General features: G+C 56.2%; 1 protein-coding gene across 5 annotated transcripts in view; it reads left to right on the top strand.

Moving 5' to 3' along the window:
• The window catches only part of KSR2 (kinase suppressor of ras 2), a 99,667-nt gene that overhangs the window by 45,405 nt on the left and 33,352 nt on the right, over positions 1–20,910 (top strand). For 4 of the 5 annotated variants that reach the window (XR_010073121.1, XR_010073120.1, XM_063350718.1 and 1 more), the window contains exons 8-15: positions 1,914–1,981; positions 2,166–2,264; positions 3,573–3,691; positions 6,355–6,523; positions 9,479–9,520; positions 9,861–9,927; positions 12,226–12,274; positions 13,125–13,492. Coding sequence is in view for 3 of the 5 variants with exons in the window: in XM_063350718.1 (XP_063206788.1) it covers positions 1,914–1,981; positions 2,166–2,264; positions 3,573–3,691; positions 6,355–6,523; positions 9,479–9,520; positions 9,861–9,927; positions 12,226–12,274; positions 13,125–13,492 (981 nt within the window). In the remaining 2 variants the exon portion in view is untranslated. The remainder of the gene's footprint in view (positions 1–1,913; positions 1,982–2,165; positions 2,265–3,572; positions 3,692–6,354; positions 6,524–9,478; positions 9,521–9,860; positions 9,928–12,225; positions 12,275–13,124; positions 13,493–20,910) is intronic. The other variant, XM_063350720.1, reaches the window with a different exon arrangement.

The raw sequence follows: 20,910 nt of genomic DNA, 5'->3' as shown, positions 1-20,910 counted from the left end.
GGTTTACCCACAGCCTTGGGCTGTATCCTTTATTTTTCGTCGCGGCAAAAGTCTTGTGCTCCTCTTTTTTCCTGGCAATATCATGGCACCGAGGGAACCGACCCACCCCAAACCGCAGTTAAGCTGCGATGCAAAGGAGAGGGACTGGAAAAAGGGAGCGAGGCAGGGGCTGGGGCCGCTTATGCTGCTTTAAATCCGGCGGAGCCCGGCTCTTCCACAGTATCGTGCAGCCATCGGCGCTTAGTAAAGCTGCTTCTGGAGACAGGATCGCCTTTTCCAGGGCCGAGTGCTGGGAATAGGCCCGTGGTCTGCGGGTAACTGAGTTAGCCGGAGCTACGAAGCGATAACCATCGCCATCGATTAAATGCTGATGAGTTAGCAAATGGGGATTTAAACCTGGGCAAGAAATGCCTGGTTACTCTGCGGCTGGTGGGGGGTTTTCTGGAAGTGACGTTATCGAATATACGGATTTTAAAGCAGCGATTCCTATGGCATTGGGTGCTCAAGCAGCTGGAGGCTTTGCCGCCCGCAGTCCCTGCCTGCCCCGGGGCTGGTCCCCGCGCAGGAGGAGGGATGCTGGGATGCTCCGGCTCTGTGTCCGTCTTGCTGCTTGTAGTCGCTCAGAAAAGACCAAATAAATCCCCCGGTTTTTAGAAGTTCGGGTGAACGAAGTATTTAGATTCGCCGGCTTTGCCACCCGGCTCCGGCGCCGCTTCCCCCAGAAGCAGGAGGTAAAACAAACAAACAGACCCCAAATCTCTCCCCAAGCCTCGTCTGCTGAATTAATCTCTGCCTTTCCCTCTAGGAACGGCTTTGTAATAAAAGCTAACGTGCACGGCTCCTGAATTTTCATTACCCAGCTCATTGACTTGTAGCTGCCTTCTATTTCCCACCCCCCCCCCCAATCCTTTACCTTTGTCTTTTTTTTTTTTTAAATCTTTTCCTCTTCTTCCCCTTTTCCCCCCGTGGCTCTCCCTGCTCCGTTGGGGCTGTTGCGGCAGAGCGTGAGCCCGGGACTCGTTTCCATCCCTAATTAAGAAGGAAGGGGAAGGTTTCGGGGCCACGGGAGCCTGCTTATGCCTATATGCATGACCCGGGGGTGAAACCCTCCAGAGACTCCTGCCCCGGCTCTGCGAAACCGGGCAAAGCTCTGCAGAATATTCAACGTTAGCCCTAAATGCTCTCATTATTTTTGTTAAATGTCCTGGTAATAAAGCTAGGTAATAAAGCACAACGGCAGAGATTCAGCGGGAGCCAAAGGGGGGCCGGGGCAGCCGCTTCCTTCCCCTTGGCTGCCCCTGAATTTAATGAAGCGGAAAGCGGCGTTAGCGCTGGATGGTCGCTTTCCCTCGAGTGGGGGTCTCTACTCCTTTTATTTCAGCCGAAGTTGTCAGAAATGGCAATTTTGGGGCAGCCTGGAGCTGGCTGGTGGGTGGCTGGTGCCCCGCAGCCGGCAGAGACAGGGTTTGGGGGTTCCTGTATCCCTCCGTCGGGACAGATGGACCCTCCGCGGCTCTCGTTTGCCCACGGCACGCAGCCCCTGCCTCCTCCCAGCCAACAGCCCTGATGCTCCGGGACGTGCATCCCGGGACGTGCATCCCACCTCGCTTCTTAGCCCTGTGCCCACAGCCCGGGCGGGCGGCTCAGGAATCTCAAGTCTTCCCGAGAACAAACCGCAGGGATTCAGGAGGGTTGGACATTGGGACCGCTCAGGCACCCAATGTGGTTATACGCAACACCCAGGGGTTGTGTATAACTAAAATATGACTTTAAGTTGCCTTCCTGGGTGGAAAAAGGGTCCCCGGGCTGCAGCGCTGCTCCCTGCTCCGAGCCGCATCCCTCCGGCCGTACCGGGATGCTCCTCATCCCCTTCTCCCTCCCTTCTCACGCCTTTTTCTCTATTCCCTGCCCAGGCTCAAGTGCCACAACAAATGCACCAAAGAGGCCCCTCCGTGTCACCTGCTGATCATCCACCGCGGAGGTAAGGGCCTTTCTTCCCCCTTCTGCCTCCGTGGATGTTGCCGCCAGGTAAAACTTTCAGAAGCCCCCCGGGGCGATTCGGGAGCCCGACCCCTCGCTGACGGCCGGGCCGGCGGGCCGGAGGCTCCCGAACCGCTTTGGGCGCGCTCTGTGAAATTTTTACCCACCGTTTTTTCCGCTTGTAGGGAGACGAGCCGTTCGGGGCGAGGCAGATTTGCATTGCAAACCACTTCCACCCACCCTTCCCCTGCCTCCTTTTCTTTTCAGATTCCCCACCGCACGGGGTAAGTGCAACAGGTTTTAGCCTTTCGCTACCGTCGAGAGCTTAGGGCCGGACGCGTGGGACCCCCAAACCTCCCGCGGCGCTGCTCGGTGCATGGGGGTCCCCGCCCCGGGGACGCGGCCGTGCCCCTGCCGATGCTCCTGCTGCTTTCGGAGCTGCCGTATCCCGCTCTCTTCCGGGAGAGCCCGTCCTCAAATCCGCCGAGGAGGGAGAACTTTGCAGCAGGACGACGGGCGCCGCTTCCCACCTCTTTTCTTCCAGATTTTGGCCGAGTGCTCCCCCGACGGCCAGTGAACTGCCTAAGGGAGACCCTTCCAACGACCGTTGCCTTGAATTTTGAGCTCTTACGGCCGTTATTGCCTATTAAATGCCACCAACCTCACGCTCAGCCCTTCAGTCGCGGGGAATCGCGTTGCGGTGGTGGCACCTTGCAAGGCCAGCGGGGCCGCCGCGGCTCACAGCGGGGGGCAATTTTGCAGCCTCCGTGTCCTTGCTTGCCGCAAACGTGGGTGGAAGGGGCAGAAAGCACCCCCACCCCCCCTCAAAATCATGCTCTGAGATGCCGCAAACCCTGACCGAGAGGCAGGGAAAGCAGCGGCCCGCGCTGCCGGGGGGCAGGCGGGCTCCCAGGATTGGGGTCTGCCGCGTTGGAAGAGCCGGAGCCGTGTGTTTTATCACGGGAGTGAGGAGCGGCGTGGCTCGGGGGTGGCCTCAGCATCAGTGAAATACGTCCCCCCCCCCCGCCAAAAAAAGAGCTTTTAAATACGTTGCCTTGCAGCCAGCCCGTTCCTGAGTCCCCTGGGGGCTGTAGGCTGACTTTGTCCCCCCCAAAAAAAAACCCTCCCCGCCAAGAGCAGGGTGCTCTGAGCGGGCTCCTTCCGCTTGCCCCAAAGATCTGTGGCGAGGAAGAGGAGGGTGCCTCCTCTTGATGCTGGCTGACCCCCCCCGCCCCCAGCTCATGGGGTGGCTGCTGAGCCTCCCCAAATTGCAGCCCCTCGGCGGGGGTGCAGTTGGCATCCTACCGTGGGGGGCTTAAAGCCTTCCCCACATCCCAGGCGGGGGGGTTTGGCTGTAGCCTGGGTGCAGGGGGTAGCCCGAAGGCTGGCTGCCATCCCGGGCCAGGAGCCGAGCGGCTGGAGGTGCCGCAGGGAATTGCTTTGGAGAGCGATCCAAGAGCGGTTTGCAAGCGCAGGGTGACCCCGAGTGCTCCTTCGAAGCTTTGATGTCTCTCCATCTCTCTCCCCCACCTCTCCATTCCCCTTCCCCGCTCCCCCCCCGCCCCCCCGCCCTCTCTCCCTTCTTAATCCAGCAAGGTTAGTCCGGACAGAGTCGGTGCCCTGCGATATCAACAACCCCGTGCGCAAACCCCCCAGGTATTCCGACCTGCACGTCAGCCAGACGCTCCCCAAAACCAACAAACTCAACAAGGTGAGCTGCTCTACCGGCCCCCAACGCCTCCTTTGTGCCCACCCCCGCCAAAGGGCACCAGCCCCCCCCCCCCCCCGCTTCCCCATCAGCGGCTTTTGCCGGTTCTTCCCGTGCAGCTGCTGCTTTTGCAGCCCAGGGGACCGAAGCCGGTGGCGTTTTCAAATGTCACCCGAGTTGGGTGACTAGAGCCACCCCCTCGGCCTCAGCTCTCCCAGCGGGGGCTGCTCCTGGTGGGAGGGGCAGCAGCTTTCCCAGGGCACAGCCTTCCGGAGCGTCAACTCCATTTGCTGGGTGGGAGCCCAGCTCGGAGAGTAATTTCTAAAAGAAGGAATTTAAGAGCAAAAAGGGGCCGTGCCCTGACCTTGTGTTTGGGGCAGGAGGGGACCGGTGGGTTGTCCTCCCCAGGATGGGGCATTTCCCACCCCCTCAGCCGTCTGCCGGGCCCAAGCCTTGCAGGTGGCTCCGTGGGTCTCCAGGCACATCCACAGCTATGGGGCTGATGGGTATGGCAGCGGGCAGGGTAGGAGCTGCCTAGAAACCTGCTCGGGGGCTTAAATTACAAAAGAATAATCCCATGGACCGGCGCTAAACCAAGGAGCGGAGCTCGGTGTTGAGGCCGGATGAGCCCAGCCGCGAACCCCTCGCCCCTTGGGTTTTCCCAGCGTGGGTTGCGGCCGCCGAGGTTATTTCTTTTAAAACTAAAATGGGATCAGCACTTTCCAAAAGAGCCTGTGTCCTACCGGTCCTGCTCCGTTGGGGGCTCTCAGTCTCCACATCTAAGCTGATTTTGGGGTGGTTTGAAGTCTCTGCTACCCGCCGAGACTTCCGTAAATAACAGATTTATTGTTACAAATCAAACGAGCCCAGAATTTGATTGTGTCCCTGGCAAAGCTGGTCAAGCCAGACCCGACAGCGCGCCTGGCTCGCTTCCTTCTGCCCTGCGTTAAGAGCAATGAAATGGCGGGGGGTTATTTTTGGTGACATTTAGAGCCTGTTGCCTTCGGTGGAAGATTTCTCAGGGGCGGCAGGAGCTAGCGCAGGTCTGCGGGGTAGGCAGGGCGAGGAGTTTGCAGGCTGGAAGCGAGGGAAAACCTGGGGTTGGTGGGGAAGAGGTGGTCAAAACCCTGGCAGGACCCCCCCGGCCACCAACAACCCCGGCTCCTCCCGCACCTCAGCATCTTCTGGCTCTCAGCAAAGGCTGGGTACCGGATGATGTTCTCCGGGATGCGGTTAAAACCTAAACCTCTTAGGAGATCCTTAGCGCGATGATCTGCTCTGGTGCTGTCCTTACGGGGAGGTGCAAATGGCTTTTTGAGGCCGGAGAGCTACTGGAGGTATTCGAGAGAGAGAGAGAGAGATGCGTTTTTCTTTTTAGTGCCCGTCCTTCCAGGGATTTTGGTTCATTTTATTAGAGGGCACCGGGGAAGTGACTCACCCTTCACACCCAACGCCTTTATCAGTGAGCTATCAGCCCTGTTTCTCCTTCTGCCTCCGCCATGCAGTTCTTTCACCTTTTCTGGCTTTTCTTTAACCAGAGCACGAAAATGCCAGCGTGTATGTGTATATATATGCCAAATATATATATATGTTTGGCTTTGACTCCCATTCTGGTGAAAGTTTCCTCTATAGTATGCTTTATGCAACGGGGGCCCCTTCTAACTTTGACGTCTCTAAAAGCATTTCTTTAGAGACACCCTCTTCTCTGGCAGTACCGTTGAAATCTTATTATCGTTAATGGGTTTCAGCGTTGGTTTGAAAAATAATGGACCTGGTGTCGTGCGCGTCGGGACGGTCTCTATAAAACGTATGTGGGTTTCTTAGAAAGCCCAGCTCATTTCAAAATTAATCAATTTGGACAAAAGTACCTGCTGGGGGAGGCTCGCGTAGATTTTCTGACCTTTGGAGGGATCTTGCCACGGGTTCACCTGTCCGGAGATGGGAATACTCAGCGCTGCTGAAGGTCAGACCCTGTTAAGTGTCTTCAAGTGGGGCAGCAAAGTCATGAGCAAGGTGGGAAATCCTGGCGTCAATTTTCCTGCTCAGATCTAAGATAGGCAGGCAGGTTCTCCTCCCCGTTTGCTCCCGGTGGTCCTTTCTCACCCATCACAGTGTGCCTTGGAGAGGTGCACCTGAAGCTGCCGTCCTTGCCTTGGTTAGGAAGGGTCAACGCAAGGCAAGGGGTGTCTTGGGATTTGTTGGCTGATCCTTTCAAACCTGCCTCAGCTCAGCTCCCCGCTCCAAGACAGGCACTGGGTTTTTGGCTTGAAGGAGGTCGGCAGAAGCTGCCAGGACCTTGATGTCTCTGAGGACCGAACCCCAGGGATGCGTCCTTCAGCTCTGGTCTTGGTGGCCATGGCTCTGCAGAGCCAGCAGGGTTTGGGAAGCCCTCAACTGTGGGTGCGTAGCATGGAGGGGCTGGCAAAGGAGCCCCATTTCTGGTGTGAAATGGCCTTGGTGCAAACTGTGAATACTAACGGTTTTGGGAAAGGCCAGGCTGGGGCTCCGGTTGTTTTTGAGGGATTCTGGAAACGGGGGACTGGGGTGACCTGTGTAGCTCTCGCTTGTCATTTGGGGTCCTCTACAGTGGAGCACCTTGGGGTGGCACTGGCCGGCACTGCTCTCACCAGCTCCTCTATTCTTCTTTCCTTCCCCATGTCCCACAGGACCATATCCCAGTGCCCTACCAGCCAGACTCCAGCAGCAACCCCTCCTCCACCACCTCCTCCACACCCTCCTCGCCGGCCCCACCGCTGCCGCCCAGTGCGACGCCCCCGTCCCCCCTGCACCCCTCCCCGCAGTGCCCGCGCCAGCAGAAGCAGTTCAACTTGCCAGGTACCGTGAGCTCCTCACCTCCACATCTGCCCGACGAAAGGGGCTCGTGCCCCGCAGTGTCCTCAGGGTAAGGGTCTGCTCCAGCTGCTTGCCTGCCTGGACTTACACTGGGATGGGGAAAAGTTGGAAGCAGAAATGAGCAGCAAAGATGAGTTTAGGATAATTCAGCTTGGGAGGGAGCCTGGGAGTCTCTAGTGAAACCTCCTGCTTGAAGCAGGGTCAGAGCTCAAAGCCTGATCCAGTTTGGTCTTGAAAACCTCCAAGGATGGAGCCAACAGAACCTCAGTGGGCAACCTGCTGCGCTTGAGGCTGCAAAAACCTTTCCAGACATGACTTCTCCATGGCGTGTGCCCATTGCATTGCCTCAACAGCAAATGGGAAACAAGGTCTTACCCCTCTACGGGGGTAACTTGGGTTGACTTCACTGTGTCTTTGGGGTGATGGGCCCCCAACAAGCTTGTTGGCAGCGCATGTGGGGTCACAGTTGGGAGTAGCTGATGTTGGGGGTATCTGAGGTAGCTTGTCCCACAGAGTCTTGCCTGGGTACCTGGGATCCATCTGCTCCTGGAGCTCAGGCTTTTCAGGGATGGTGAAAGAGGCAATTTGGTCACGGTGGCTGCAGGACACAGGAGTTACATTAAATGGCCATAAAAGCTTCTCCTGCGCTGAGGATGTGCTGAAGCCTGTCCCAGTGCGGCTGCCTTTGGGATGTCTTTGCTGCTGCTCCAAGGAAGGTCCCTTCCTGGAGGGGAACAGCTCAGCATCGCTCCTGGCAGCGTGGAGGAGGTCAGCTGTCCTCAGCCACCCACCTGCCTCTCCAGCCACTCCCAAAAAAGGCCTGGCGAGAGGAGAGGAGAGGGAGCCGTGGCGCTCGCTCATCTCTGAGATACTGAAGCACTTATGGCTGCCCCAAGGGCTGGTGACCCCTGTTTGGTCTGTGGCCTTGAGCCTCTTTGAAGGGACAGCAGCCGGGAGGTTGGGGTCCCTCCTGCATCCCAAAACCCCCAGGGTTCATGAACTGGTCCAGTAGGAAGGAGTGTCAGGAATGCTTCTCCGCAGGAACCAGACGGCACCTTCGTGCTCTGTTGATCTTGCTGTGCCATGGTGGGCCCTCCCTTCCGTCTTGACAAGCCTTCAGCGAGGAGGAGGAGGAGGAGGGAGGCGAGGGGGGATTTGACTGGCAGGATCCATCACCACAATAACAAACATTTCCAAAAGCTGGGAAAAAAACCCCAATCACCAACCAACCAACACAGTCCTTGTGTACCCGGAGAGGCTGCGGCCGTGCACAAGTCTCGCTCGCTGGAGTGTCCGGGGCTCAGGAGGGATGCTGGAGGGGCGTGAGGAAGACAGCGGAGGACCTGCGAGGAAGAATGAGCGCCCCAGGAGTGACCCATCTGTCAAGGAGTGGCTTGGCTTCCTCTGCTGCTCCCCAGGTTGGGATTTCACCAGCCACAGCCCTCGAGCCTCCAAGTGCTGGGAGGATAGTCCGCGGCGTGGGTTTCCGTGCTGGTATAACCGAGTTCATGGTGGTCCAGCCAGAGCCGAAGCATCCTGATGTCTCAGCAGTGCCATAGCCGCGCTCACAGTGATTAACAGCCCCAAACCGCTTGCTGGGCAAGCCCTGGACCCTGCCTGCTGGGGCTGGGGGGAGAGGACAGAAGGTCCAGCGTTTGGTGACCCAGTCATGCATCACTGCTGGAGCAGAGACCTCTCTGCAGGTCTTTTGAGATCTTATTTCTTGTTGCTTAAAGCAGAAACCACAGAAGCAACCCACACAGTGGGCAGCAGCATCTTCTTATGGGGACCCGGACATGCTGTCACTGCCACCATGGCTGAGCCACCGCAGGGAGCCCCTGGCACGCTTGCCTGGCTGGCGGGGATGGAGCGGGGCAGGATCAGACCCCGGCAGCTCTGGGAGGTGGTTGGTCTCTGCTTTCATGTCCATGATGAGCAGAGCCCTGTGGCGAACGGGAGCCGGTCTGACACAAAGCAGGACTTACCGTCCTTTTATCTTCCTGCGCGGGAAGCTCTCCATGGTTCATCTCATCAAGATGGTCATCTCAGGGATTAGGATTTGAGCTCGGAAATTGCAACACGGTGACCTTTTTCGGCCAGAATTACCTCCGAGTCTCCTTTGATCTCGACTCGGGGGTTCTTAGGTCCCACTGCAGAGCTGAGGTCGGTCTTCAGGGTCTCGAAGCTGGAGAGAAGTTGAGGGATGGTCTTTGGTGTCTTGAAGCTTAAGGATACGGTGCCTTCTGAACTAGTGCCAACATCTGATGGCCTCAGCAGCTCTGTCTTGCCTCATACCCATGACCTACCTACCCAAGTGAGTCAAATCAACCCTTGGGCTTTGCCTGCTGACAACGGGGAGCCGATGGAGGGGACCACCACCCAGATCTGGGCAGCGGCTCGTGGGCCTGCCAAGAGCCGTCGGCTCCTTTCAGCGCACTGGGAGGCAGGCAGGGAGCCCAGAAGGACGTATCTCTGAAGCATGGCAAAACAATGCAGTTAGATGGGCTAGATCAGGCAAAAATGGGCAGCAGCTGCAAATCCATGGCTCCGTGTTTCCACAATGCCGAGTGGTTCCCAAAGGCCGGTTGGGAGCCGAGCACTCCAACCCCCTGGGCTTTTGCTGGCAACCAGGTACCGACGGCTTTGCAGATGACATCGAGACTCTCCGAATGGTGTAGAGCAGTAACTAGTGGTGGCAAAAATTAAATTATAATCCAGACAGATCATTAGAGGGCTAAGGGCTTAATTTTTTGTCCTGGACACCCTATGCGCCATCGTGGGTGGCATCCTCCGGAGAGATGGCGGTAGTTGGGTAATGCGGACGATGCCCCGGACCTGGGGCTGATGTTTCATGGTGCAGAATTGGGCACAGGTTGGGCTCTTTCCAGCGTCTGGCTCTGCGGGTCCATGCTTAACCCCCACTTTTCTCTTTTCCAGCTTCCCATTACTACAAGTACAAGCAGCAGTTCATTTTCCCAGGTGAGTCTCTCCCGTAACGTGGGGTGCTGGGGGGAGGGGGATGCATGGCTGGCTCTCCGAACCCCTGGATTTGTGCAGGGGGTTTGGGCTGGGGTGGGATTTCTCCCTAAAACCAGTATATTTTCGCCGGACCGTGCGCTACTAAGATGCTGCAGGGCTGGGTGGCCCTAAATTACACCCAGCTGTAGCTAAGGGTGTAACTAAATTGGACCTGGATGTAACTGAATGGGATGGAGGGAGATGTTCGGTGGGATTTTTGTTCTCTTGGGTGCCCCCAGCACTGGAAGGGGCTCCTGGTGCCTCCCAAGCCCGCTCTCACTCCACTCTCTCTTTTCCCCAGATGTGGTACCCGAGACGCCGACCCGAGCCCCGCAGGTGATCCTCCACCCCGTCAACTCTAACCCCATGTGAGTCCTCCACCTCCTCCTCCTCCTCCTCCTCCTTCCCCTCCTCCTCCCGGCTAGCGCCACTTTCCCCTCCCCAGGCAGTGCATCCTCCGCACCCTACCTCCTCCAGGCACCCATGGGTGCTCCCCTGGCTTCGCAGGACCGGTTTGGGGCTCAGGGATGCCTTTTGGGCAGGTTGGGGTGGATGGTCGGGGTTACACACAAACCCCCCACCCCCACCCCGCGGTGTTCCTGCTGCCCTAACCCGGCTCCTGGCTCTGGCTCGTGTCTCGGGGAGGAGAAAGGTTGAAAGGAGAGGGCAGGGGATTGATTTATAACCCACAGCCATGCCCAGCGCTTCGCCATCAGGGAAAAAAAAAAAAAAAAAGACTTTCAGTCCGAGAAGCCAAAGCCCAGGTGATTAATCTCCTATTAAATTATAAGCGGAGAACCAGGGTCTTTGAGGCAGTTTTAGTAAAGGTGGTCCTTGCAGTCCCCCCCCGCCCCCCTGTAATATTTTCAAGCCCGATAAACTTTGCACTGAAATGAGTTTTGAGCTGCGGCGTCTGATCGGCGTTATTAGGACCAGCTCTCCCCAGCAGGCCGGGTCCCAGCTGCTTTGCCGCACCCGGCGTTCGTCGAGGTCCTCGTGCCCGCGCCGCCCCGGCAGCGACGTTACGTTTCTTGCCGAGCCTTTTTATAAATGCCTTTTTTTTTTTTTTTTGAGGGCTTTTACAAACCAGGAGTTTAACGGATAGGGTCTGGCTCCAGGCTGCCATGTGGTTTGTGTCCGGCTCACCCACGCTCTCCAAACTCCATCGGCGACTGCCGGGGGGGTCCGGCGGATCTCGCCTCCGGGGGAGGTGATGGGAGAGACAGGGATGGAGCCTCTGTCTCTGCTGGTGGCTGGAAAATTAATGGCAAAGTGGTTAAGTCAAAGCCTTATATATATATTTCTTTTTTTTTTTTCCTTCCCTGGCTAAGGCAAGGTATCAGGGGTAGGGGCTGGCGGGCGCCTGCAGGGAAAACAGCTTTCAATATGCAAAAATCTGTGATTCTCCTCTTGCTCGCCCCACTGAAAATAACCCACGGGAGCCGCTGAGGTTACGCTGGGCTTGGCTGGGTTAAAGAGCAGACTCGGCTTCGGATACTCGGGAGACAGGTATCCGTGCCTGGGTTAAAGAGCAGGCAGGAGGAGGCTGCTGCTCCTGCAAACCGCCCCCGCATCGTGATGGGCGGCAGAAGCCGTCTGCATCCACCTGGGCTTTCCATGATGCTTGAAATATCGGGGTCGGCTCCTTTTGCCCATGCAGCTGTGTCTCCCCTGGATTTATAGCTCTTTAGTGGCAATTGAATGGGATGGGGAAGCACAGGACCACCCTGTCCGAGTGGCTCGGGGAGCGTTACGCCTCTCCTCTGATCCTTGCTGTCCCTGGGAGGGGATGCTCTTATTTATTTTATCGATAAGAATAATTTAGAATCTATTTACTTCATGCTCAAAAGCACCCGAGGTGCTCCAGCTGATTTTCCCCACGGAATTTCCCTAATTCTCTGTGAACTGGCGGGTGCAGCGAGACCCTGGTGAGGGACCTGGCGGTGGGGAGGTGCTACGTAAATGGAGAAGAAAAAGAGGAGCCCCTGGCCCGGGGAGCTGGGAAACTAGGCAAATTCGGGTGCTCTTGCTGCAGGGAGGGTCTTTGAAACCTCCACTTCTCAAAAAAAAAAAAAAAAAAAAAAAAAATTTGAAAAACATGTTTTCTTCTCTTCTGGCTGCTAATGAGCCGCGCTTGTTGCTTTGGCTGGTGTTAATTGGGAAGATAATTTTGATCTTAGGAACCACCTAAAGATGGCGTGAACGCCTGCCCCAGCGCTGCCTCGAGGGTGTCACTCTGTCCCTTGCCCCCGCGTTAGCCGGGGGTGACACCTCCTGGGGCGCGCGGCCACGGGGCATCCTCCGCACCCTGCGCTTTGGGCGACGGGATGGAGACCTGGCCGTGTGCTCCCGCGTCGCCCAATCCATCCTGGACCTTCACGCAGCCGATGTTAATTAATGCATTAATCAATATTGCTCATCCTCGCTACACTCCCCCGCCTCCCGGGTGAGCACCCGGAGCCGTCCTCAGGGATGGAGGCAGCCAGGGCATGGGGGGTGGGAAGGGGTCGGTTTTCCCAGATCGGAGGCGAGCCCGGTACTTCTCCTCCCCGATCCCTTTAGTCCTGGTGCGGAGCGATGCTGCGGGACGCAGGACTCGATGCCCGGGCGTGCTCCCCACCTCACCGTGTTTTCACCCGGCGGTAATTCGCTAATTCTTTTAACAGCCTGGAAGGAAACCCATTGCTTCAAATTGAAGTGGAGCCCACCTCGGAGGTGAGATGGCCGGGCTCGCTCCTCTGCTTAACGGGCCTTTATTTTATACGCGTCCTGGGCCACGTTTCACAGGAACCAGCTAAGTTTAGCACCTGTGCAGTGAAATTGCCGATAATTGAATTCATGGCCAGGCCTGATCCTGCTCAGGCACCCGTGTCCCCACCCCATGAAGGGGGACCCTGGTGGGCCTCGTGTCTGCCCTTAAGTTTATAACTCCGTGAGCTTTTCTGAGATGCGTTAAAAATGTGGTGGGGAGGAAAGGGTGGAAGGGGAGGATGCGGCTTTTAATGGGCGTCGTAAATCCTGAGCTTCAAGAGAGAAGCCGGACCCATCCCAGGGGGGTTGGGGGCTGCAGACCGAGGGGTGCTGGGCTGGAAGAAGTTGGTACTAGGTGGAGCACAGCTCGGCAGGGGTGGGATGAAGTGCTGCTTTCAGGGAAATAAATTAAATGCTCCAGCGTGTGTCGCACCCTTATATTTAAGGCCCCATCCCTGGAGGGGTTCAAGGGCAGGTTGGACGGGGCTTGGAGCAACCTGGGCTGGTGGGAGGTGTCCCTGCCCAGGACAGGGGGTGGCACTGGGTGGGCTTTAAGGTCCCTTCCAACCCGAACCATTCTGTGATTCTATGATTAACCCTGGGGTAAAGAAATGCCTCCCTGCAAAATCTGGGTTTCTGATGGCTTTGCATAAGACGCAGGCGCCCAGTTGCCTTTGAAAGGTACCTGCCCGGTTTCTCTGGGTCTGAGTGAGCAGTAGGCGTGTTAGCGGGGTTTTGTCCACGCTATCTTCCTTGGCCCCGTTTTTTTTCCCCTCTGTTTTATTGCGCTCACCTCCCTTCCGCCCCTCCGCAGAACGAGGAAGGCACGGAGGAGGCGCAGGAGTCCGAGGATGACTTTGAAGAGATGAACCTCTCACTCCTCTCCGCACGCAACTTCCCCCGCAAGGCCAGCCAGACCAGCATCTTCCTCCAGGAGTGGGACATCCCCTTCGAGCAGCTGGAGATTGGCGAGCTCATCGGCAAGGGCCGCTTCGGGCAGGTCTTTCACGGGCGCTGGCACGGGGAGGTGGCCATCCGACTCATCGACATCGAGCGGGACAACGAGGACCAGCTGAAGGCCTTCAAGAGGGAGGTGATGGCATACCGGCAGACCCGGCACGAGAACGTGGTGCTCTTCATGGGAGCTTGCATGAGCCCTCCCCACCTCGCCATCATCACCAGGTAGGCTCCGACGCCTCGTGCTCAGCCAGAATCTTTTTTCTTTTTTTTTTTTTTTCCAAAACACCTTCCTGCAGTCAAATGTTCTCAGGAGAAAAGGCTGGCCATGCCTCCCTGCCCTAGTAGAGGGAAGTTCTCCATCTGCTCTGTGCTCTTCAGCCCGCTCATTGCTCTGCCGTGAGGACAGGTGGAGAGAGGTGAGGGTGTTCAGCCTGGAGAAGAGAAGGCTCCGGGGAGACCTTATTGTGGCCTTTCAGTACTTAAAGAGGGTTTATAAGAAAGATGGGGACAGAGTTTTTAGCAGGGCTTGTTGTAATAAGACTAGAGGTAACAGTTTTAAACTCAAAGAGGGCAGATTTACACTAGATATGAGGAAGAAATTTTTTACCATGAGTGTGGCGTAACACTGGCCCAAGTAGCCCAGAGAGATAGTGGCTGCCCCATCCCTGGAAACATTGAAGGCCAGGTTGGACAGGGTTTTGAGCAATTGGATCCAGTTGAAGACGTCCCTGCTTATGGCAGACTAGACTTGGACATCTTGGCGTCTTGGACCAGATGACTTTTAAATCTCCCTTTCAACCTAAACCATCCTCTGATTTGGTGGGGGGGAAGAAAATGCCTGGAGCTGGCCCACCTGGCTGAGGTTGTGTTGTCGAGGGATGGAGAAACCCACTCATCTGGTTGCAAATGAGGAACACCCCGGGGCTGGACCGGTGTGGAAATGGCTCCAGCAAAAGGAGACTCAACCTCACCATCGTTGGTTGGTGCTCCTCCACCACCGCCCTTGTGCGTCCCTCAAAGAAACGTGACGGTGGAAACGAAGGAAACAAAAGAGTTTTAGTGAGAAACAGGACCCGCTTCAGGATCCTGGCAATGAGCCAGTGTTGCGTGGTGGTAGGTGCCGCATCCCTTGAAATATGGAAGGTCAGGTTGGACGGGGCTCTGAGCAACCTGATCTAGTTGAAGATGTCCCTGCCCATGGCAGGGGGCTTGGACTAGATGGCCTTCAATGGTCCTTTCCAACCCAAACCATTCTATAATTCTGTGCTGTGATTTATGCTGCAAAGCAGACAGCAAACCCACGTGAGTGAGTCCAGGCAGATTCATCTCGTGTAGAAGTGGAGCTTGGGACAGAAATGATTTGCTTTAACCAGGAGGGATGCAACCTGGTGGGATGGGCAGCTTCTGCTCTGGGTTGATTTTGGGTGGTTTGGTTTTTTTTTTTTTTTTTTTGGCATGGTGCCCCGGTCAGGTCCCTGGATGGGTGATGGGGTCTGGACCCTGCTCCAGCACTGCTGCAGCATGGAAAAGCTTCTAATTGCGTAAAGCAGCTGGCCACGTGCAGACACGAGGTTTCATAAATAACTCGGTGCTGTGAAAACAGCTCGGGTGTGTGAAGACTCAGCAGGATGCCAGTGTTAGGTCAAATGGTCTGTGAAATGGCCAGAAGGGCAACAGAGGTGGGAAAAATGGTTATTTGCAAGAAGAGCTGGTTCTCCAAGAGACTGGAGCCTGTCCATGGGGGGGTCTCCTCGCTCCCAAGGAGGTGGGAAACCTTGCAAGATAAGTCGTAGAATCACAGAATGGTTTGGGTTGGAAGGGACCTTAAAGCCCACCCAGTGCCACCCCCTGCCCTGGGCAGGGACACCTCCCACCAGCCCAGGTTGCTCCAAGCCCCGTCCAACCTGGCCTTGAACCACCTCCAGGGAAGTCATGTTCTCCTGGAGAGTTTCCTCCCTCTCCCGAAGCTGTTGTCTCTATTCCGCTCAAAACTGGGTATGGGACTAGTAAGCGTGAGTTTGGGATGGGGCCAGGGGAGGAAGATCAAGGGCTTGAAGAGCTGCTGGCTGGGCGGCTGGTGATGCTCGGGGCCATCGCAGCAGGGTGAGGATATGACCAGGGTAGGTTAAAGGTTGGACTCGATGATCTTAAAGGTCCCTTCCAACCTCAGCAATTCTATGATTCTATGACACCTGCTGGAGGGGGCTTCTTGCAGCTGGTTGGGAAACGAGCTGGGATTTGCGGTCTCCCAAACCATCTCAAACAGCTCCAGAGGTGCCTTGGTCTCAAAGAATTGCCACGTACCCTCCGTCACCCGCGCGCCCGGTGGGAAACGCAGCACTGAGCATCCCGGCATATTCCTTGCACGGGTGGGCAATCCCAAAATCCCCGCTGGCCTCGCGGCGGGGAGGCTGCAGCCGCTCCCAGAGCGGCTGCCGTCACGTGGAATAGGTTTATTTTTGAGTATTTGGCAATTTCCCTCACCGCTAGACCATGTATTCAGCCGTGGGGCTTGATGTGGTGCCGCGTTTGCATCCCGCCACGGGTTACCTTCTCTCGGAGAAGTTTCCCCGAGGTGAGGTTGAATTTCCAGCCGCCTCCTGGCAGCGTTTCAAAAAGCCTGTGCTGAAATGGTAACACTTCCAACAGCCATTAGCGGTGAAATATTGCATCATCCCTTCCTAATGTCCCCTTGGAAGTGGCACCTTCCAGTCCCCCCGCCAGCTGGGGTGGCTCTGTGGGTGCCGGGCTGGGGGCTTTTCTCTTCTCCCCCGCCTTGATCAACAGCGAAGGATTTAAGCCCAAATTTGGGGCTCCTCATGCCGGTCGTTTGCTCCCTGCCCCGCTGGGTTCCTGGGCTGCATTTAGCCTGGGGGCTGCATCCTCTGGAGACGGGGTGACCCCAAAGGGGGGCTGGGGACTGGAAAAACTAGGCTTTTTTATTTTGGGCCAAAAAACCCCCCAAAAAGTAGTCCTCTGGGAAAATTAAGGAGCGTTTCAGATCTCCATCTATGAGCCGGCTTCGGGCCAGAAGCTTTTTGAAAAGTGTGCAAACACACGTGTTGGTCCAGGCGTCAGAAACCCCGTCCGTGTTGGTACACCGGGCAGCGCCGCCGCCTCCCCCCCCCCCGAGGAAAAAACATCTTCTCCGTCCCGCTCCGCTCTGCCGTCCCTTTGCAGCCACTGTTTGCTCAGCTTTTCAATCCCATTCAATATCAAAAACCCGGGCAATATATTCTTTATTTTTTTTTTTTTTTTTAGCTACGAACCGTTTTCCATTCTAATGCCTCTTCATATAAAACCGTAAAGGTGCCATTTTTGACAGTTTGACAAAATAAATCTGTGCGCCGCAGTAGCTTGATGCATTAATATGAGGTCTGCGGAGCGCGCCGCTCGCCTTGCTTTTCTTCCCAGCTGCACTCGGTCCTTTTTTTAAGGTCAAAGTACAGCTTTTTTGAATTGCCCTAAATATAACCTGTGCTCAGAACGTCTCCGAGCGTTGCCTGCTCTTTGCCTCCGAGCTTTTACCCCTGTTCTTCGAAGGCTGAATCCGCATCACGGTAGTTTTTCAATCGCAACTGGAAAACCGTTTGGTTTCCTCCTGTTGGGATTTCAGGGCCGCGATCGGCTTGATGCTGGTGGTGGACTGGCCGTGAGGACACAGGAAAACCAAAGGGGATGCTGGAAGCGGGGCTCAGGCCCCAGTCTCAGGGAATTTTTGGGAAGCCCAGGACTGCGTGAGTGCGCAACCCTTAGCCCTGAGGTCATTTCCAGACACAATTTATTCCCCTTTAAGGCTTCCCGAGGGGCTCTGTCCTGCTGGTGCTTCCCCAGGAGACACCTCCAGGGCTCTTCTCAGGGCAAAGCATCCCTCGCATTTCCCGGGGCGCCGGCGCAGGGATGCTCCCTTGCCCTTGGGCCCGCAGTCTTTGGCTGGGTTATCCTTGGTTGGACATTTTTGAGGGCTGCTTGGGACATCTTGGATCATCTCCTGTGGGGAAAAGTCTTCTTGCCATGTAGAGGTCTCCATCCCACGTGTATTTCCTTATCTGGCTCCGGTTCTTGGAATAGGCAGGTCGTTCCTAAGGGATACGACAGCTCTGGGGACTCTTCTGCCACGGCGCAGCTGGGAGCTGCTGCTTGGGCGTCGTAGGGAGTGAGTCTGGGAAGAGGGCAATGTGGTGTGCGCTGGACTGGGAATGGTCGAGGATACTGGGAATGGTCGAGGATACTGGGAACGGTCCAGGATGTGGCACTGGGGGAAGAGGGAGGCTGGCGAATGCCAAGCAGGGAAAGAATCGCTCTTCAAACAGGATTTTTCCGCAGGGACTCAAGTTCTCCCTGTGGGTTTGCAGGAATAACTTTAAACCGGGCTTTGCTTGGAGCGGGGGAAAATCAGTCCCAGCTGTCTGATGGGGCTAATTACGGACACAAACCCAGGACATCCGAATTTCCTCGCCCGCTCCTCCCCGCACACCTCCCCGGGGCTGGACTGGCTGCGCGCAGAATAGGCCCCTTTTTCTTCTGGGTGCCCAGAGGCTGTAGCTCAAGGACACTTTTTCCACCAAGAAAAAAAAGAGCAGTTTCTTGTAGCCGTTGAAGAAATCTCCACTTTTCCTGCTGGCACGCTGGAAGCAGCTGCCCGGCTCTGGAAGGGGCTTTACCACGCCGTGTCGCCCGGCGCTGCCGGAGAGGGGTTATTTATAGATGGGTTTATTTTTGCTTTTTCACATCCCTACGTTTTCCTTCCTGCTTGCTTGCGTTATTCAAGGATGCTCTCGTTAGCAGAAAGAAATCTCCCCTTCCAAATACCATGGCCCCCAGGCGAAAGCTGGGAGGGGAAACTGAGGCAGCAGCTTGTGGTTGGCGTGATGCTTTTAGTTAATGCTCTGATTTTTCTCTGTTTTAACCATTGGTCTGGCCAGATGATTGGGACTAGTACTGTTTAACATCTTCATTCATGAGGGATGAGGATGGGATGGAGTGTCCCCTCAGCAAGTTTGTGGATGGCACCAAGCTGCGTGGCATGGTGACACGCCTGAGGGACGGGATGCCATCCAGAGGGACCTGGACGGGCTGGAGAGGTGGGACTGTGCGAACCTCATGGAGTTCAACCAGGCCAAGGGCAGGGTCCTGCACCTGGGTTGGGGGAACCGCCAGTATCGGTACGGGCTGGGGGTGGAGGGATGGAGAGCAGACCTGAGGAGAAGGACCTGGGGGTGCTGGGGGGTGAGAAGCTCCACACGCCCCGGCAACGTGCGCTGGCAGCCCAGAAACCCCCCGCAGCCCGGGCTGCATCCCCAGCAGCGTGGGCAGCAGGGCGAGGGGGGGGATTCTGCCCCTCTGCTCCGCTCTGGGAGACCCCCCTGCAGTGCTGCCTCCAGCGCTGGGGCACCAACAGCAGAAGGACACGGAGCTGTTGGAGCGGGGCCAGAGGAGGCCCCGGAGCTGCTGGGAGGGCTGGAGCCCCTCTGCTGGGAGGACAGGCTGAGAGAGCTGGGGGGGTTCAGCCTGGAGAAGAGAAGGCTCCGGGGAGACCTTGGAGCCCCTTCCAGTCCCTAAAGGGGCTCCGGGAAAGCTGGGGACAGAGTTTTTAGAAGGGTCTGTGGCAATAGGACAAGGGGTAATGGCTTTAAACTCAAAGATGGTAGATTAAAACTAGATATAAGGAAGAAATTCTTTACCGTGAGGGTGGTGAGACCCTGGCCCAGGTTGCCCAGCGGGGTGGGAGATGCCCCGTCCCTGGAAACATTGAAGGTCAGGATGGACGGGGCGCTGATCTAGCTGAAGGTGTCCCAGGGAGTTTGGGACGAGATGACCTTTAAAGGTCCCTTCCAACCCAAACTATTCTATGATTCCTGAGTTGTCTCTTAATGCTACCATCTGGGTCAGAAAGGAAGAAATTTTCAGCATCTTTTGCCAATGGGAGGTGGCGACTCCAAAGAGCGCTTCCATCAGAGCCGCTAATAGATTTTCTCTTGGGTAATGAGCGGTGGGGACAGTTAACATTCATCTTAATTAGTCTTGAGCAAGAGCGAATGTGAGCCTCGGTGCTTTGAGCGCTGCATAATGGATAGCACGAAACGGCATCAAAGTCCTCGGCCGGGTGGAAATGAAAGGACTGAAAAAATGTCATTTGTGCTGCATACAGGCAAACGGCAAGTTGTTTTTGATGGCGTTGAATGAGACAAAGCCGGGCCTGGGTAAGCTCACGTCAGCTCCTTGGGGCTCCTGGTGCCGGCCCCCGTTGGTGGCAACATGGGGAGAGGAGGTAAAGCCTCAACCACCCAGGAGGTCCTTCAAAGGACAAAGTCTAACAGTTTTCTAATGCTTTTAAAATGGCTCGAGCCACCCACGAAGGTAACGGATTGCAGAAACTACCAGGTTTTAGGATTCTGGGTGTTCCTTCTGGGGAAATTGTTTTTTTTTTTTTAAAAAAAAGGGGGGGGATTTTAATGCTTATTGATCCTTCCTAAGGTTCCTGGATCTCACCGAGTCCGAGATGGAGGTGGGGGGATCAGCACACCGGGTGCAGCTTTCTGGAGGGCACTAACGGCTCGTGTTGGGTGGGGGAACGTCGTTGGCGAGAAGGGCGCGAGGTCAGCAGGTCTGAAAAGCCGGGGAGAGGAGGGTTGAGCTGGAGCTCGCCCGTGGTTTGAGCTCCCGTTGACTTGCGTGGGGGATTTGGTGCAGCTTTTCTAAGTAGATTACTTGGGTTTTAGCGAAAAGCTCAAACTAGGGAGCCCGCGCAAAGACTTCTGGCTGGGTTTCGGCCCTTTTCTCATCGCACTGCGATGCCAGAGCGACTCCGGATTTACAGGGTGCAACCAGGAGCCAACTTGCCGGCTGCTGGCGATCCCACCCAGGGCTGCGTGGCCGTGATTTACGGCCCTGCCGTGGTGCGTCAGGAAGACCAAGGAGAACGCTGAAGAACATTAGGAATTAAGCTTGACCATGGCAGGGCGATATAAAGAGAATTAATTTGTCCAAGGTGCCTTTCAAGCAGAGGAACTTGGAGTAATTCTGCTGGAGAGGGAGCATCTCCCAAACCCTTCCCTGGAGCCGGGGGTGGTAGCGGGTAGGGGGGGAGCTGAGGACCGAGAACAAAGATAAACCCAGGCTCTCTTCTCGCGCAAGAGACCGAAGATGAAAACAGAGTTCGCTCTTTCTTCCTCCGCAGCAAAGCAAAAAAGCTTTAATAACAGGGAACGCGTTACCTGCCACAAATTAATAGGGGAGGTGCGAGAGCGAGGGATGGGAGGAATATCCGAGATGCTGCGGCTGTATTTTACGGGATAACTTTCTTGCGCCACCCGGGCTAAATGTTGGGCGTCGTTTTGATCGTATAATTTATTTCTATGCTGGCTTTTGGCGATGTCTAACGCTTGGCTCCGCTGTCGGGAGGAATAAGCCCGATTTCTCGCAGGGGATCCTCTCCCATCTCCAGACCCCCTTCCCCATGGGCACGGAGAGCCCCGGGCAAAGCTCGGCGTTAACCGCTCGGCTCTTCCAAGCCTCTCCCCGTGCCAAACCTCCTGACATTTACGGTCTCCCGGCTCAGCTGCGAAGGATTTGGGGCTTGTATATCTTAACGCTTAGGGAGCTGGGGGCTGAGCCGATATTTAACGTGATTTGAAGGA

This window comes from Chroicocephalus ridibundus, chromosome 13, assembly GCF_963924245.1.
Source record: "Chroicocephalus ridibundus chromosome 13, bChrRid1.1, whole genome shotgun sequence".
NCBI classification, from domain to species: domain Eukaryota; kingdom Metazoa; phylum Chordata; class Aves; order Charadriiformes; family Laridae; genus Chroicocephalus; species Chroicocephalus ridibundus.
This window is presented reverse-complemented; position numbering and strand designations above follow the sequence as displayed.